Source organism: Hirundo rustica, chromosome Z (assembly GCF_015227805.2).
Source record: "Hirundo rustica isolate bHirRus1 chromosome Z, bHirRus1.pri.v3, whole genome shotgun sequence".
Lineage (NCBI taxonomy): Eukaryota > Metazoa > Chordata > Aves > Passeriformes > Hirundinidae > Hirundo > Hirundo rustica.
The window spans coordinates 2,147,179-2,166,530 of NC_053488.1; the positions used below are offsets into that span (position 1 = coordinate 2,147,179).

General features: G+C 43.2%; 1 protein-coding gene across 3 annotated transcripts in view; it reads left to right on the forward strand.

The window, feature by feature from the left end:
• The window catches only part of ST8SIA5 (ST8 alpha-N-acetyl-neuraminide alpha-2,8-sialyltransferase 5), a 77,094-nt gene extending 73,669 nt beyond the window's left edge, over window positions 1-3,425 (forward strand). For all 3 annotated transcript variants that reach the window (XM_040090784.1, XM_040090785.2, XM_040090783.1), the window contains one exon: window positions 378-3,425. In XM_040090784.1, coding sequence (XP_039946718.1) covers window positions 378-840 — 463 coding nt within the window. In that variant the 3' untranslated portion in view covers window positions 841-3,425. The remainder of the gene's footprint in view (window positions 1-377) is intronic.
• Window positions 3,426-19,352: the final 15,927 nt, after the last annotated feature.

The following is a 19,352-nucleotide window of genomic DNA, read 5'->3' on the forward strand; positions in this document are numbered from 1 at the left end:
TGCCATGAGAATTGAGACATGATCAGAAATGTCCACAAGGTTATTATGAATTTTTTTATGCCCTGAATTTTTACCCTACATTTCATGCTGATGTTGCAGCTACAAATCTAAGTACATTCCTGTTGGAAACTGAAGCATCCTCCCAATTATGTCTGTGTCAGAAATATTTCAGTAAAAGCCCCTTGGGGGTTTCTTGCTGGGAATGGGCTTGTGGGAGATACTAAAGGTAAGAAGAAAGCGGCAAAAGCATGCCCCAGAAACAGAAAGGGCCAGGAGAACTTAGAATGAGCTTCAATCACAAAGCTTGAAAGTAGGAAAAGCTACAACAGTACAGCAAGCAGGGGCTGACCATCCCTCGCACCCTCTCCCCCCTTCAGATTCCACAAGCTGGAGAAGTGGAGGAAGCCCTTCTACGACGTGCTCCAGGTGTACGAGAACGCGTCCGTGCTGCTGCCGGCCTTCTACAACACGCGCAACACGGACGTGTCCATCCGTGTCAAGTACGTGCTGGACGACTTCGAGTCCCAGCAGGCTGTTTATTACTTCCACCCCCAGTATCTCATCAATGTCTCGCGCTACTGGCTCGGCCAGGGCGTGCGGGCCAAGCGGGTCAGCACCGGGCTGATCCTGGTGACTGCGGCCCTGGAGCTCTGCGAGGAGGTGCACCTCTTCGGCTTCTGGGCCTTCCCCATGAACCCCTCAGGGATTTTTATAACTCACCACTACTACGACAACGTGAAGCCTCGCCCCGGCTTCCACGCGATGCCCTCGGAAATATTCAACTTCCTCCACATGCACAGCAAGGGGATCCTGCGGGTTCACACGGGGACCTGCAGCTGACGGGGGACACTGCGAGAGCGTGGCAGGAGCTCGACGGGCTGCGTGAGGTGGAGGAGGTTTCGTTACGCACCGAGATTATGCAATAATTGTTTGATATAAATTTCCTCAAGGCATCGCATCCCATTAAGATCTAGGATACCAGCATCTTTCCTGCTAGCAGAGTTGGGTCCATAACAGTGTAGGAGAAGCAAAACTCCTGTGCCCCAGGGTACGCGCTGTCCTGGAAAGCAAATCAGATAAGAAGCACATTTACAGTACATTTAGGGATAAATAGAGCACATTAATATATTTGTCATTTCACTATGGAGAAAAGCACCAAACTTTTGAGGAAAAACAGTGGTGGAGAATTTTAGCATAGACTGTATGACTTTACATAGGTTTCTGAATCGAGTACCTTGGGGTATTGCCAGATTTTATTGAACACTCTGTTCTCTGGCCTTTAGGTTTTTGAAAATACTCTTTAGCATTATAGCTTAATGGGGATATATAACTTAAAATCTTTGTTCTGTAATGTCACAAAGCGTTGATCAAAAATAGCGGATAGGTGTGTTAGGAATAAACAAAATCAAAATCACTTTACGAATTTTTTCAGTCAGGATAGAACAGAATGTTGAACTCCCATTCACAGCAACAGGTAACTGTGCGAATCATGCTGTAATATTGTTTTAGAGATTATTTCTTCTTCCTTCTTGCATCTTGCATTTCTGTTCTCCTCTGCTGACTGTGCTTCCTTTCTCCTTGTCTGTGATGCTTTCCATCTGGGTAACACATGGCAATGTGTGCACTTCCTCCTACAACCACCATCTCAGCATCACACTGGAGTCCTTGCTGAAGAAACAAGCTCCTTCACAAGGTTTTCTTGAGATGAAGAGCAAGGGGATCACGTAGTTATATTTTACAAGTTGATTTTTTTGGCTCAGCATAAGATAGAAAAAAAAAAATTCCTCGTTGATATTTATGAAAGACTTTGTAAAAGTATCTGAATGTTGATTCACCATTGTGCAGGTTGAGTTAACACTTTCAGGTATCTATTATAAGTTAATGTCAGGAAATGATGTTAAAATTCAGAGAAATTATTTTGTGGCTTAGATTATGATGCTATTTTAAAATTATGCTTCTTGAGATGTCAAATGTCTTAATGTGGCGTCTTTGTATATTGAGAATGTTATTAGGATAGTAAAAGGGATGGTGGTGTGTATTCTTTAAATGTCATCAGTGTAGCTCTGTCAGGTATGCCAAGCCTAATTTTTCACCTGCTACAGTCGACAAAATCCTGAAGCAGAAAAGGTGGCACAAGTTGCTGGAGTTTATTTTGTTGTAGTAGGCTGCTGGTATGTGCCCTTTCGTACTGGTATGACTGCATACACAGGAGGTGAGGTTTGCTGTTTCAGCTGTGCTGGCATAGTTAAATGAACAGAGTTTCCCTGTCTAAGTTCTTAGTCTGAAGCACTAGGGCTGTTGCCTTGTCTTGTTTTACACAGATTGCTAGATCTTTGATCAAAGATTTGAAGTTTAAAGTTCTCTATGAAGGATATTTCTTTTATTGCAAGGTGGGGGGGAGGGGGTTTAAATCCAAATATGGACTTGGATTTTGATTTTGTAATGCATGAATGCACAAAGCTTATTTTAAAAGCCTCTGTGCTATGCCTGAGAGCTGTGCAACTTGCTCACACTACAGATAAAATGACCACAAAGAAAGTGAAAGCACGATGGTCACCATTTCAAAAGTCCCTACTGGCCAGCAGTGCCCCGGATGGGAGTGTATGTGAGAGTGTATTTAATTTACACTAGACTCCCAAGTCTGATTGCCTTAGAAGTAAACCATATCCTTGATGAAGGTGTCAGAACTCACCTGGGAAACACCAGCTAGGGGCAGGTGAAGGACCAGTGCTGAAGCTTAGCGTGTTATTTGTGGTGTTGTGTTTTAGGTCTTAGAGTTCCACTGCGTGTTATTGAGCACCCCCTTGTATCCTCTACCTGTGAAATAGGCAGCACCCCCAAGAACCTGCAGGTGGAATGGTTTCCTTGATTCAATATGCAAAAGAGGTCTTTGTCTTTGCTGTGTTCTGTAAATTTGTGTGCAAAGGGCTTTGACAATGAAGTGCTGTGATAAAAGTGCTATTTACAGAGCAATGTGATAACTGCAGGTTGGCCGTCTCGCTGTGCATTAAGTTTTATGATAACAGTAATGGCACTGAAGCTGGTACTTAGAGCCCTTACTCTTTATTCTCCCTGAGTTTGGGACTAGTAATGACTTCAGGTTTGCTTTGCTGCTGCTGCTCTGCTAAGGTTACCTTCTTTAGTAAGAGATGTTTCTTTACTGTGGTGATCGAAGTGAACAAAATCCACTGAAAGGAGTCTGATACGTTGCAAAAGGCGCTTCAAAAAAGATGGGAAAGCACTTGAGAAGCATCCATATGTTGATAGAAATAGTGCAAATCCCTCTTTTTAGTTGCAAGAAATCCTTTTGGACAGACAAAAGGATGAGCAAAACTGCATTTGCAGTTAATCTGTAATTACAGAGTCACAGACATTTCCTTTCCACTGTTTGCTTCATATAAATGAGCAATGTAAATTCATTGTAATAAGTGCAGTTTTACTGTGTTTAGATTTTTGATTGCTTATAAATCTATAGCTACTATATTTTTTTAATGATTTTAAGAAGTGTGTGCAGGATACTTGCACATATGCACCAAAGGCCCAGTCTTGCCACATTTATCTGAAAAGAGCCCCCATTCAAGTGGGTGAGTATTTTATTTGTGTAGGGACTGCAGAAACAGGCCCAGATATTTCTGTGAAGGTGTACATAGGTGTACAGTTAGTTACAAGGGGTGATTCATCAGCCAGAAAGATAATTAATGAAATATATACAAAATTATCCTTGAGATGAAATGTGTATCGCAACATGCTCACTTTCTGATTCATTTTTCAGGTGTTGCTCAAAAAATGGTTGCAAAACTGTGTCACTTGTAAGAAATGCCATATGCAGAAGGGCTTTTGCAGGAAGAGGGACCCTCCTTGTTTTCTGCCATCATTCTTTTGTGTGCTGAGCATCAGAAAATATTCATTTGACAGCAATCATTTGTCTGAGCTTGCGGCTGGTTTTGTTTTCCCTTCTCCCGTGAAATCAAAGCTCCAAATGTCCAATCTTAACCTTTCAACATGATACTTGAGTGATTAGAAGTGAGTGTCAGGTGTGTTTGCTGCAAGTAATGGTTGTGTGTAGCACATTGTGCTCTCCTAGAGAAAAGGCTTCAGCCCTCAGAGAAATCCCCCCCACCAATAATTCTGACCTGTCCATGAAGAAAGGCTGTCAGCTGTCTGGTACCACATCCTGAGCTTGAGCTGTAATCTCAGCTGTGCTGCTGAGGATATGACGCCTGAGACAGGGAGAGAGAAAATGCTATGGCTTAATCCTCAATTCCTCTCATTATTTAGGAGAATCCCTTAAGAAGTTCCTGATATCTGCATACACTGGAAATGCGAGTTCAGTTGGAAATCATAACTAGGATTGCTTTGACTTTATTGTCAGGTCAACAGAGGAGGCTTATGAATCTGCCAGTGCTGTCACCAAAGGGAAGGAAGTATTTAGCTGGAACAGTTTAGCTGATTGCTTTTGATTTGTGAAATCCAACTTTGCTGTTGGACAGAACGGCTTCAGTGGTGATAGGGCCATTATAATATTTTAGCATATTTCCTGTGATTGCAACAGAGTTGTCAAAGCCAGCTCATGAATTGCAAAAGGGAGAACCATGCCGTGGCAGCTCCTCCTGCTGCCATCTCGGAGAGGAAAGGCACCGTGCTGAGTAGGTCTGTGGTCTCCTGGAGAAACAGTGTGAAGGAAATACAGGAGCCTGCAAGCACAACGCTGCTCCAGAGCCTTTGGTGCTGTGGAATAACGCGGCAGAGACAACAGATGAAGTTTCCCCGCTTGCAGCAATCATGGGTGGTTCCCCCAGCCCTCAAAAAATCTACCCCCTTGCAGGCTCGGCTGATGATGAGTTAAAGGTGCTTTGGGATGGCCAGATGTAGTAGACAGAAGGAAATCAGCTCCAGGAATAGTCCCCTCTGTGGGTGTCTGGTGAATCAGTGGAAGTGTTGCTCAAGCCTGGAAGGCAGGAGCGCTGGTGGTGACGCAGCTGCGTGGGTGGGTTGCCTGTGCTCGGCCCTCCCTGGCAGCGAGGAGCAATCTCTGCTTCATCTGTGGGGGAAACTGAGGTGGGAAAAACACTGAGTTGTAGAGAATCTGTCCTTTCTGCCCTTCTGAGGCTTGTCCACTTGTCTGCTCGGGTAGTGAATGTGGAGGGCTCTGAAACGGGCCCTTTTTCCCCAATCTCACTCCCGTTTGAGTGTGCAGAGAGCCTCGGAGCTCTTTCAAGTGTAGGGAAAAGGAAACAGGAAAATTCGGCAATCCCTAAAAGGCCAGGTTCCCAGGGAAATTCTGGAGTGAGCTGAGGTTTCAGGAGTAAAGTAGTCAGTTTTTATGATTAGGGCCTTTGCAAAATCCAGTGAAGTATGTGGAAATTTTAGTCTGCTCCAGAAATGGGCCTTAATCATGGGAAAGAAGAGCAGCTTCTTGTTTTCCCCTCACTTGATTTCAGATACACTTTTTAGTATGCTTTAGATACAGTGCAGCAGCAATACCATGTTTTTTAATGTGTGAGTAAAGAACAAGCTTCTCTGGAAGCAGAAGTGTTGTGACTGTCACTCTCCCTTCCAGATTTCATCAATTCATCTTTTCAAACTCATCTATGCAAAGCATTTCATCGTGGTTGTGTAAATCATACATGAGCTCTCTGTACCTGGCAGTATGTATGTGAACCACAGGCCTCAGGAAAAGAGGGTTTTTTTCTGCTTGCTTTAAAATACCAGCATGGAATTTGTCAGTGATATGAATGTGTTCAAGGCAGGATGCAGCCCACTCCCTTTGAAGCCATCACCACATTCACATTTGGGTTCAGCAGAAAGAGAATTCAGGCCTTACATCAGTGCTTGTAAGTTAAGACAATAACCCGCATCTCCCAAGAAAACCCTCCCAAATTATTACCATTTTGTGTCTTGTCATCATCCTGTCTAATGTGGGTGAGCCTTCTTGGCATCTTGTGTTGTCTGCATGGTATTAAAAAAAAAAAAAAAAGGATTCTATTCAAAATTGAAATTGTACTTAAGTGCTTTTTAAAATAAACTTAAGAGAAATACAAATGTACAAGAGGCATTAGGTTGTCCCGGGCTGTCAGCACCTCCAATGCTCCCCAAAGCTCTGAGCATCCAAGAAACATCAGAAATGAGGGACTGGGCCATAGTGGGAAGCTTAAAGAAAGATAAATCTGCCTCAGCGCTTCAAGGATTGAAAGATGTAAATATGTTACCAATGTGTCTGACTTTCTATTTAGAAGCCATAGATGTTCTCAGTGTTTGATCCTTCGGTAAGCTGATGTGCATTTTTAACTGTACTAATCACTGTAAAATGTGTTAGCATGTAAAACACTGACAAATTAAGACAGAAAAATCAGATACTGTGTTGGCTGGTTCTCGAGATGTTTGTTGTACCTGAAATTGTCTGATGGACCAAGACACTGAAGATCTCCAGTGCTCCACATGGTTTGTGAGGACTCTGGCTATTGCCTTCTTAGCAGAGTGGAACAGGCAGAATTAATCCCTCTTTGCTGACCTTGTACTGTCCAAGTGATACACGCTTCAGTGTGCATTAGATCTTGTCCCCTTAGAGACGAGGAAAGGAGGAAAACTCCCTTCTCTCTCTGGGACAGGACAAAAATCTGGTGATTTTTACTTCATTTCTGGGTCCTCCTTGCTGTCAACCATGAGGTTCCTGATCAAACCTCTGCACTGAGCCGATGTAAATTGTACTGAACAACTGCTGCCTGTTGAATATATCCCTGGTTTTCACCTGGTGGGAAAGAAATGCTTACTTTGGGAATACTGGAGTAAAACTTTGTGTCTTCATTGCGGGGGGGGGGCTTGGGCTATGACAAAAAATAAAGCTGTTTCATGTTTGTTGTTTCTGTAAGGCAGTGGCAGTGGGGGTGGAGAAATCCATGCAGAGTCATGTTGGGTTTATGATGATGTTAATCTCTCGTGTCCTTTGACTGACCTTTATTTTGTCAACCTTACACCCTGTAGTTTTGGCTTATTATTGTTTCTGTGGCTGTACTATGGTACTATGGTTGTGATAGAAAGCCTATCAATTGCTGTAAGCCATAACTAGAACAGTAATCAGGGGTTTTTTGGTGGCTTTTTTTTTTTTTTTTTTTTTTTTTTTTTTTTTTTTTGGTCTGTGTCACTGTGTTTGAAAGATGTTTTGATTCTATTGAATAAACAAACCACTCTAAGAGTTTTATGGGAAAGGTAATCTTTGGGCCACTTATTGTGCCTTCAAACTGATTTTGTGTTTTCTGCTATTCTGTGTCTCTGAACAGGGCGAGCTGGAAGCTTGGCTGGTAGTTTTGTGAATTAGAGAATGCCACTGTGGAATTGTATGATGATATAGCATCATTTACAGATATATATATATATAACCATATTTAGGGTTATGCAGCAATACAAATTGAGAATTTGATAATTTGATCACTGAATATTTAGTAAATGTTCTGGAATGCTGTCTATAAAATATCCAGACATGGTAAGGTAATTTATTACTGGAAGTATCAATCTGTGCACAGACAGCCTTTGAAAAGCCTCTGCATTCCCTAGGATTTGCCTACTTACACCTTCCTAACAGCTATGTCCTTTAATGTCTTCATCCTTCATATGAAAGCATCTTCTCTGGATCTGGTCTGTCTTATTCAGCCTCAGACTTTGAAGCTTACACTTCCATCAGCGTTCTCAGACATTTAAAATACAGATGCAGAAATATTTGTGGTAATGCATGATAGCAGATGAAACAACTATCTATTTTTTGAAACTGGGTATTTTCCCAATTGCCATTCCGTTGTTCCTAGATTATAAACTGAAATGGGAGTATGTAACAGAAATAATACAATCTGGGTATTAGCGCCGGTATAAGGAAAATGTAAATGACTTTGAAGATGCAGAGCTATGGTGAATGCTGGAGGAATCAGTCCTCATTCTTGCTGACATTAAAACTGATGGATGTACTTCCTTCCCCCAGATGCTTGTGATTATTGTTAGTGATTATTCAATCAAGGAGAGGAAGCATGTGGAGAGGGAAAAATGAATAGACAAATTGACACTGGATGATATAATTTCTGTCTATCACACTGCAAATTGCTCGGCTAAGCAAGCAATCAAAGAATGGCTAATTTCCTAAAGCCTGCAGCATCCGTCATTTTCCTCAGTGGCATTTGCAGCCTTGGCTCTGAGAAAGTCTCCATAAAAAGCCGTAGTGAATTACAGAGATGTTTCACCACAGTCTGACAGTGCCCAGAAGTGGGCACTTAGGGAAAGAGCAGAAGAAACAGGGGAAATAATAAATGGCCCTTCTGCTGGTATTCCCTCAGACTGGTATTGACAGCTTGTATTTTTGGCCTCAGCACTGCTGTGTGGTACTGAATGTCAGATTTCAGCTCTGTGTTCGTGATGAAGTGATTTCTTCTGCTTTTATGAGCTCCCAAGGATGCCCAGCAAGATGTTTTTGGGTTGTGGGCCCTGCCAGGTGGAGCCAGGCAGGTACCGACTTCCCTTCTCCCAGCACAGGCACTGCAGGGAGCACCCCTCGGAATGAAAGTTTTATGAACCTCTGTTTATCTGATTTCCTTTTTTTTTTTTTTTTTTTTTTTTTTTTTTTTTTTTTTTTTTTTTAACCCTAGCACTGCTAACCAAAATCCGATCCTGGGTGGTGAAGTGCTAGCAGTCAGAAAATTTTATCACTTAGTTCCTTTCTTGCTCTACATCCTCAGTCATCTTTTAGTCATCCCAATGGATCTGACCAGAAGAATAAACATTGTAATCCATAAAGAAATTATTGTCCATCATAGGGAGGTAAAATACTACATTAAGTGTGTGTGAGTGCTGCCAAAGGCACCTTTTTAGGTGGAGACTTGCCTTTTGCGAGGCTGTCAATGCTAAAGCTACCTGTGAGGAGGATTTCAGACCCCACTCACTTTTTTCCAAACCTTAAAGCTTTTGGTTTAGCAAGTTCAGGTTTTAGCCCAGAGCTGAGGGCATGAGCATTTTGTTGAATTTGTTGAAGGTGAATACAGACTTGGACCTCAGAGACAATAACAGAACTTCTGGGATGTCCAGAGCTCCTTGCTGTTGATGTAGCTGGTCCTGCATTGGAAGGACAAGAGGGTCTTGGAATTCCACTGAATTCCTGGGATTCAGTTCTGCCTTTTGGGAACCTCAGACATGCTGATGAATCAAGAGCCTTACCAGATACAAGACACAGATAGAAGATGTGCTGCCAGGCCTGAGAGAGTGTGATGAAATCCATCCAGAAAAAAAACCCCCAGTTTTCTCTGGGTTTTATTTTGCAATTTTAGAAGCAATAAGGGCTAAAATCCACTGTTTTCCCTTCATGGGGCGTCTTTTGTTTATTTTTGCAAGGAACAGATTTTGTCAGCTGTACAAACAGCCGCACTGTCAGTTTTAGCAGCCTTTCTGCCTTGCTGGGCTGAAAGTCAGATTTTGGAGAGTGGAGTTCACCCTTCCCCCGGACGAGGAGAGTGCCATTGAGGTGTCTGAGCTGGTGTCTGGAGCTTCACGTGAGTGTTTTCGTTTGCTGAGTGGCACTTGGCAAAGCCATGGTCTGCACTCAGGTCAGGTAGGTGAAATTTCAGGCACTGGAAATTAATCTTGGTGACATCTGTATTTCTAAGCACGTTATTTCCCTTGAGAAGTGCTGAGGCACTGAGGGAGCCTGATAATTTTGCAAATAATTTGCCATTTTTACTGCTCAACACAGGCACCAGCAGGTGATAAAATTAAGTACTGAGTCCCTAATGCCCTGCTCTTTGGAGGTTTCCATGAGCATGTGGTGCAGGATGATAAATATGGAATATGTGTCCCTTCCCTCTGAAAAGATTAATGAAATTTTTTACCTCCCATATAAGTGTTTCACGAAGTACCGTGTTCTCAGAATGTTTTTGTTTGTCTGTTTGGTTGGTTGGTTGGTTGGTTTTGGTTTTTTGTTTGTTTGTTTGTTTGTTTGTTTGTTTGTTTTGTTTTGTTTTTTGTTTGTTTGTTTCAGATGTCTCCTCAATCACATCTTTAATAAATCTCCCACAAATTTTCCTTCATGTGGCAACAGAGGGGAAAGTAGTGATGAATTTCAGTTTCTCCTTATGTGAAAACTGATTGGATAAGCTCTTTGGATGGTAGAGAGAATGAGAATTAACCACCCCCAGATATTTCTCTCTGTCCTCGATGGACAATCCGTTGCTTGTGCAGAGCTACTGAGTCCAGATCATTGGACATGTACGTGCCCCTCTCTCCTGCTGAGATTTGGGGGTGCAGCCACAACCCTTGATGGGAATATAGGATCACAGAACCATTACTGCTCTAAAAAGGGCTTTAATTTAATCATCAATTCCTGCCAGCACCACCACCATCTTCACCACAAATCACATCTTCAGGTGCCACACACACGTTTTTAGAGCATTTCCAGGCATGGTGACTCCACCACTTCCCTGGATGCTCTGTTCGGATGCTTTACAACCCTTGACACAAAACATTTTTTTTTCATAGCACCCAGTCTGAACATCTAAATATCTCAGTGCAAGTTGCTATGTTCACGAGCTCCCTTCTCCTGTTCTGGTGGGATGAGTCTCACTGCTCCTCCTGCCTTTTCCTGGGAATTTTGCTTGCATTCTCTACAAGGCAACATGGATGTGGTTCCGCCAGAGCACATTACTCCAGAAAAACTTTGGTCTGCAGTGATCTCAAGGCTGGTACTTGTGGCCTGAGGGAATCCTTCTGCTTCCTCTTCTTCCCAGAAGCGGAAGGGAGACAGAAGGATTGGACAGGGGCTCTGTACATCACTCTGCACCACTCTCAGACCAGCCCCAGAGCCAGGCTTGACTGACCTTCAGAAGAAGATGCATTTTCTCATGTATTTCTTCCTCTCCTTAGCACTCACAGTTTCTTTGGTCTTTTCTTGCCTTGCAGCCTTTTACAATGAGTTGTACACAGCAAGGCAGGAGTTTGGAACAGAGGGGTATCCCTGGATTTTCCATTCTTGTGGGAGCCAAGAGGCCTTGAGGCCCTCCTATTGCCTTAGGATTGGCTGTGGCAGGAGCACATGAGCCAGTGTCACCATATATGGTGACAAATATCATGAAATCATAGAATGGATTGGGTTGGAAGGGGCCTAAATCTCATCCACTCCCACCCCCTGCCATGGGCAGGGACACCTTCCAGTGTCCCAGGTTGCTCCAAGCCCTGTCCAGCCTGGCCTTGGACACTGCCAGGGATCCAGGGGCAGCCACAGCTGCTCTGGGCACCCTGTGCCAGGGCCTCAACACCCTCCCAGACACCAATTCCTTCCCAAGATCCCATCTAGCCCTGCCCTCTTGCAGTTTAAGGCTTGCTCTCTGCCTTGGTTGAAATTTAGCACCACAGTTAGAAGGCGGAAGGTTGAGACTGACCTACACTGACAGGGCACTTGCACGACCTGTTCTGTAAGAAATCGTGTCAATAGGCACTGTTCACTCCAAATATTAAACCCAAATAGATTTGCAGACCTTTTGCCAGGCGGATGCTAAACTTTGTCACAGAGAAGAGGCTGATAAGTCACGTACAAATGCAACTCCGTGATTCTCTGAAGAAAGTGGCATGTATTTGCATTTTTATAAGCTCTTAATATTAAATGTTTTGGGTGAGTTTTCAACCAGCTCACCAGATACTGACTGTCCTCAGCAGGGTCTTTAATGCACCAGCTGTGTGCCTTTATGGCACAGATCATTTCCATCTCCTCTGCTGAGTGATTTTGGCCACCCCTAGTGCAAATTTTTGCTAAGCATTGCTAAGCTGTTGCTTGAAAAATGTATTTTTATGATTAGAAAACTTCGTAGCTGCAAGGGCAAAAGATTTGATTTCTGGGGATTAATTAACCTTTATGTAAATGACTTTTTCATCTATTAGCCTTTTGATTTTTAATTCTATATGCACAACCAGCAGGAAAGAGCAAACAAGATGCACTCACTTAGCAATCAAATATGACATTAAAATAGTTTGGCCCTGCCTCCTTATCCTAACTAAGATTATTTTTATTAAAAACTGTTGTTCCCTGTTACATAATTTTATAGCATGGCCATGGCTATTTAAAGGAGCTTGCTATGAAGGACAGCTTGCTGTAATCTGTCCATAAATCACACAGACTTGGATGGGTCTGGTTGAGTTGTTAGCCTTGACTGTCTCTTTTTCAGGTCTAATCACGCTCTTTGCACAAGAAAACCAAATCCGGCTCATCTTGCAGTGTCACGTTTCATCGTTTTTGAGTGAAAAATGAACTTTCTGCCAAGCAGTGAGCTCAGCACAGCTTTTTCTAAAGCTGCTGTCAAGATCTTGCTCACTGAACATTTGAGGCGCAACCCCAGTGTGAAAAGACCCCGGCAAATGAAGGGGCGAGAGCTTGTCCCGTTGTCCATTGATTTCCAACAGCCTCAGGAGCACTAATGATCACAGCTGTGTGTTGCTCACATTCTCCATTTACACATGGAAGCACAGAATCAGAGAGAAGCTGAGCCTGTGCCTCCTGCAAATTCAGAGCAACAGTTCTTGGTGTGAAATAAGTCTCTCCCAACTTCAGGCGTGACCAGCGTACAGACAACCTGTGAGCTCCTTGCCAAGGCTCTCTTTAGTAGAAATGCACCCCAGATTTATCAGTTTAGGGCAGGTGTTGGTTTTTTCCCCTGCAAAAGGCATCAGTGTGATGCCGGTTTTCCTGATCACCGTCCTGCCTTTGTTCCGCCTCCTCCGCACCAGTCTGGAGGCACCGGAGCTAAACGGAGATGTCACCCCGCACCTCTCCAGGGCCGAACTTGGGCATTGTTCTCTCTGAAAGGTGAACTCATGTCCTTGAGGAGAACTGCTTAAAAGAAAAAGTGAATTAAAATTGGGCTGACCCCAAGCTCGGAGCTGATTTGCGTAACTCCGGGAAGAGCGGACATCCAGCTGATCCGTGAGGCTGTAATTTAGGAAGGGCCTCCATCCCCACAGAGCCAGCTTGTGTTGCAGAGCAGTTTGTGCTCGTGATATGGGCTCTGATATTGGGACGTAATTGCTTTTCTAATATCCATGTATTATTTACACCATGCTACTGTTGCAAACTCCTTCTGACTCCAGATCTCTTGTTGCTGTAATGTATTTACTGGAGCAATGCAAGGGTCAGGCTAACCTCCACTGTTTGTCTGTAAATGACCCAGAAGAAACCAATAGTTTTAGTGCTGGAACACCAGTGTAAGTGAGACACAAATCAGGGCCCTGGAGTATTAATTTACTTTATTGCCATATCTTTATAGACTATTATTAAGCGCTTAACTATTAACTATTAATGTTGCTGCTTTATTTATTACACAGAGGTATGTCTTAAATGTTTCCTGGTTATTTTTTCAGGAGAGCGGCTTCAAGGGAGAACAGATCAAGACAGGCACATCAAAGATTATTGGATCAACGATGAGTGGGACATTAATCTTCAAATTTTTACTAGAGTTGGTTAATATCTTTGTAAACCACCGTCCAGAAATCAGAATATATAAAACCATGACCTTGCAGAAAACATTTCAAATTATTCTGATTTTCTTCAATGTGAAATTACATACTAGAATGGGCTGAGTGGAGTGTGAGGGCTTAGCTGACTTAAAATCTAGCTCGGAATATTAATGTAGTCAGCTCTGCCATGCAAGGAACAGCACAGGAAAATGTCATGCAGAGACATTCCCAGACACAGTTTATAATTTGCCCTGTTCGTATTTGAGGGGATAATGTTCCTGCTCACCTCCTACTCATTTCTCTCCTTGCTCTGAGCATGTTGTCCCTGCCTTTATCTTCAAGGACACATCCTTAAATGTTCCACATCTCCACCTGTGCTAATCATGGAGCCCTACGGCACCCAGGGGCAATTGCCTCTATCACCATCTGAGTGTCTCATTATGGCTTACTGATGCTCCTGTGGGATGAAAACTGCTGAAAATCCCCCAAATCTGGCTGAGTGAGACAGTTTGTGATGCCAGAACCCTCTCAGAGCACTTGTGTGCCCAGCAGTGTGCTGCAGGGCCACCCATCCTGGCTGTGCACGATGGCTCCTCACGGCCATTCCTTCACATCTGTACAGAAAGTCTGTCTTTAATAGCAAAAATAGCTCAGAAATTGTCCCCAAGCCACTCAGTTGAGCTGGGTTTTGTGTAAATGAGGCACAGTTGCTGTGCTCTTTGCTGAATTCCCCAGCTCAGGTTGACAATGGCCTCACTGCTTCTCTGATGGAACATCCTCTTCACCCCACCAATACCTCTGCCTGCTTTGACCAAGGGTAGCCCACCTATTTTTACACTTTTCTGCCTTTTTGAGGAGTTTTCCCTGGTGTTAAGTATACATCTGGGAGATGTAACTGCTGCCAGATCAAAGGGACACCAAATGAACTGCATGAAAAAATATAAAAACCTCACAAGCACAAATTTTATCATTTGATGAGGATATTAATGCAGTGCCCGAGTAGCAGCTTTTCCTGTCGCTATCACAGCCAATGAGACCGATATGAAAAACACCTAAAAAAGGGAAACAACTCAACCCAACCCTATGGACAGCTGCCAGATAGGAAATCCAGGATGAGAAGGATGAGGTGGGCTGGCTGGCACTGGACTCATGTGCTTGGAGCTGCTCCATGTGTTTGGAGCATGTTTGCATCTAAAGCAATGAAAATACCTTTTCCTTAGTGTTGATTATTCCTGTGTTTTGCTTCTTTAAATTAAGTCCACATCTTTCACACATGCTGGGTTTCCATTTGACAAGCTCTGGCTCATTTATTCTCCTTTCAGCAAAGCCCCTTGTCTCTTCTCCCCTGTCCAACACTTGAATCAGCCCACACCTTCTTTAGATGATTAAGTTTTTTTCCACTTCACAGCTTATTCCATAACAGACTAATTTGGAAATATATGAGAGCTGGCACATTTTAGTTTCTTTAAAATATTGTCAGTAATCAGAGAAAGAATTTATGTTAGTTCTCTCTATTTACAAAATCCATGTTGCCATATATCTTATTATTTATTAGCTCCAAAGTCTGACTCAGACTGATTCTTTCAGTATATCTCCCATCACCCTCTTAAAATACTGTTTATATTGAAAATAATAGGCTTTGAACTTCTGACACAAAAAGTCTCCAATGCTTTGTTCCCTTAGCTCTCTGAAGCAGCTGAGTTCACAAACCAGCTCCATTATTTGCTTCAAGGTTTGTCCTGTTGAATTTACAAAAGCCGGCAAAGCAAAGACTGCTTCAGTCTGTGCTCTCCTAAACACAGGCACAGGGAACTGGGGCAGGTAAACTGAAATGGTGTCTAAATTCAGTTATTTCTCTGAGGGATGCTGTGCTGCAGGACCAACGCCCACGGCTGGTCCTTGCTGCCTTGTGGGCTGGCAGTGCCACCCCAGCTAGGGCTTGAACACCTCGAGAACCTCCCCAACACCCCCTGTGACAGGACTGATAAGTTTTAAGCCTTCCAAGTCCAATATTAAACCTTAAAGGTTGCCCTTTCAAAGAGACATAGTGATACATCCCTTTGTTGGTGGCCAGATCTTCACAAGAGCGGCTCTGCAACTATGCAGTGTTTTAATTACAGTGAAAACTGTTTGTTTTACGATAGAAAGTGCAGCTGGTGAGTTGTGACCTGAGGAAGAGCAGCAGATGGTGTCCTCGATGCAGGGTTTCTGCATCACATTTTCCTAAGAATTCCTGCACTGACCTGATTTACTTCCCATTGCAAAGCAGCAGTGACCTGCCCTTTGGTCAAGTGCAGGCCATGCTGGCCATGGTGTACAGCTCTCCCCAGCTGTCCTTTGTTCCTTTTCCCAAGTAGAAAGTGCTTGGGAAGGGAGTGGGGGGTGGAAATCTGTGCTGAGGCCTGCATGCTGAAAAGCACAAAAATAATGTAAGGTCCATTCATTTATCTTCATGACTGAATATTCTCAGTTACATAGGATTGACTCCATCAAACAAACCCGGGTTCTGCCTTGAGAAGGGGATTTGGCTCTTCTTTGATGTTGAAAGTCAGAAACTGAAGGTTTTCTCCACTTTTGTACAAAAGGATTAAATGGATTTATTCTGTAAAGCATGAGGAAAGTCAAAGTGAATCAAATGGGGAAAGGAATTTTTGGGCAAACCTGCAATGGCTGAATTAGTGGACAATTCTTCTTCTTCTTCTTCTTCTTCTTCTTCTTCTTCTTCTTCTTCTTCTTCTTCTTCTTCTTCTTCTTCTTCTTCTCATTATTATTATTATCATCATCATCAACAACAACAATAACAGTAATAATAATGGTAATAATAGTAATAAAGGATATGTTTTCATCCCCTTACCATCTCTCAGAGGTCAATAGGTCCTCGCTGGTTTCATATTTTTTTAAAGCTCTCATTAACTCAGCCAGGGCTCCCAGCTGACTTTGTCACGCAAATACCCAGGCTCCTTTCCTGGCTGAACTTCTCCACTGAGGGCACCTGAGACCTCAGGAAGAACTTTTTCCTCTCTGAGGTGGCTTCATTTAGGAATCTGCACCCAGGAGCTGAAGGAGGGAACAGGCTCAGCACTTCCAGAACAAGAGTGGGCACCATGTGGTTGGGGAAAAGGCTACAGTCTGCTGGTAGGGTAGTGGTTTTTACTTTTCTGTCTTTATTACTCCCAAATCTATAAGTACACAGACCCCCTTTCCCTCCAGAAAATGAGCTGAAACAATATTCAGTTATAATCAGAAGTTATAATGTGGTGGTTTTTGTGTTTTTTTTTTTTTTTTTTTTTTTTTTTTCCTGCTGTAATCAGAGAGAGGAAAAAAATTACCTTCAGAATCTTTTATCTCTGCAAGGAGAAAGAAGGTAAAATATGCAGAGAAAAAGCCTTCAGGGTGAAGGGATGAAGCAAACTGCCATAATAGCTTCTGTTTACTTTGAGTCTGACGCTAATATTTTGTAGACAGGTTAAAAATCTACACTGGCACCCTTTGCTGTTTGTTTTTGTTTGTTTTTGTTTTGTTTTCTTTTTTCCCCTGAAATCTCACCGTATTATCCCCTGCAGGAGAAGACAGGTGATGTCAAAAGTGATTGCTGCTGTTCTTTAGCACAAGTGGAAGATGCCTGTACGAGAATGCGTAAATTGGGGTTAAGAGCAGTGGAGCGCCCTGTTCACTCCCTGCCGCAGCTTCACTCTCGAAGGAGTCAAATTTACATAAGTTAATAATGAGGAGCTAAAAACTTAAATGATGACTTGGTAGCTTATGATTATAATAAGCTTCTCTAAATCCATATGATTGGGGGTTGCATAGGTTAGACTGCTGCAGCACGAGACAGGAGGTTTATTAATATTTTAAATGGAATAATGCAGACTTGAAGATTTGAGGAGGTGGGGTGCTGTTGACCAGATGATCTTTAAGGGCCTTTTCCAACCCAAACCATTCTATGCTCTGACCCTGGCAATGAGGGTTGAGCTGTGTTGAAGACCTTGATGACACAATTGTAAATGGTCGAGGAGATTTTCCTACTTTGTTTCTCTTAATTTGCACGTGAACTGGTGTGCAAGTAAATCTTGTCAAAAGACCAAGAGTAGTTACACTTTCACATGTGTTTCACATATAAGTTCCACATATATTAATGATATATTTTAATAATCCTGCTTTGTAACATCACATGAAAGAAATCAGCATCTTTCAAATACATGCGTGATTTCTCCTTTATGTGCTGGAGATCGCGTACGACTGCAATTTGGAGCAGTTCCCTGTTCTTTGAGCAGCTTTAACATCACCACAAAAATCCCTGGTTTGGATTAAGTCTGAGGCTTAATTTTAAGCCTGTCTTGGGTGTGCTGCTGGGTTGAACTCAAGCAGGGGATGGAGGATGCCCAGTGAGGCGTGGTGCTAATTACTGATCTCTGAGGCAGGGACTGGTTGGGTGGGCTTTAAACATCTTGGAGACTGTCCCTCTGTTGTGATAAGGGATAAGGAGGGGGAGGTTTGTCCTTAGCTCTGCCCAGAGCCCCTCAGGAGTGCACAGGCTGCACTTCCAGTGACATTGGTAGGCACTTTGTCCGAGGAAAATCTCAGCCGAAGGCTGTCTGAGGAAGTTTTCTAGAAAACTTATTTAGGTTCACTTATTTAGCCCTAGTGGAAATGGCACAAAATGTGCCCCAATTTACAGCTCTTATTGTCACATAACAATAAGAGTTGTAATATTTGGCCCTGTGGAATTTCTTTGTGGAGGGAATAAAAGGAAATCCCATGAGTGCTCTTCTCTACAAAGATCTGAATAGGGCTGTGCTGTCAAGTAGATATGCCTCCTACATTGTAGACACACAGTAATAACATTTCTCTCTACATGTGCTCTTGTAAAAGTGTCTTTTATATATGGAAGTTTGTTTGTTTGTTTGTTTGTTTTGTTTGGGCTTTTCTGTTTGGTTTTGGTTTTTTGATTGGTTGGGTTTTGGTTTTCTCTGTGCCACATTATTTCATCCGCTTTATATTGTGTGTCTGCTTTGATATTCCGTGTCTGTCCTTCATGTGCTGTAGCCCATTGTGAGGACAGTGCTAGCTGGGCTCGATTACTTTTCTCCTTTCTATTTGTCCTAGTGTTTCAGATACTTCTTTACTGTCTGTGTGTGCATATATATTTGCACATTATACCAGCTCTCTCTGCTCCCGCCACGGTGTCCTTTTCCCTTAGCAAATGGAAGTGACTGTCATCCTCCTCTTTGTTTTGGAGTTCAGCTGTGTAGAATCACAATGATCACTTAGATGGATATTGAGGGATGGTCTCAAAAGAGTAATTTCAGAAATCCAATTTGAAAACTAACGGCATGGGGAAAAAAAAAAAAAAAATCCATGTTTGGAGCAAATCACCTGTTTGCTTCTTGGCGGCTAGGTGCCTGGTGCTGCAACACAGAGCAGTGGGGAAGGGTTTGCTCTGGGGGAAAGGAGCTTGAGGGGTGACTTGTGGCTCTGCACAACTCCCTGACAGGAGGGGACAGCCAGGGGATGTCGGGCTCTGCTCCCAGGGAACAGGGACAGGAGGAGGGGGAACGGCCCCAAATTGCACCAGGGGAGGTTTAGATTGGCTATTAGGGAAAATTTCCCCACAGAAAGTGTTGTTAAGCATTGGAACAGATGGCCCAGGGCAGTGGTGGAGTCCCCACCCTTGGAGGGATCTAAAAACTGTGTGGATGTGGCACTTGGGGACAGGGATCAGCAGTGGTCTGGGCAGTGCTGGAGAATGGTTGTTCTCAATGATTGTGGAGGCCTTTCCAGCTTTTATGATCCTGTGATTTCTGCACCTGTGCAGTGGGCAAGGTGTTCCAGGGCTGGTGCAAATCCTTCTCAGGAGTGTGTTGGAGTTTGAGTTAGGCACT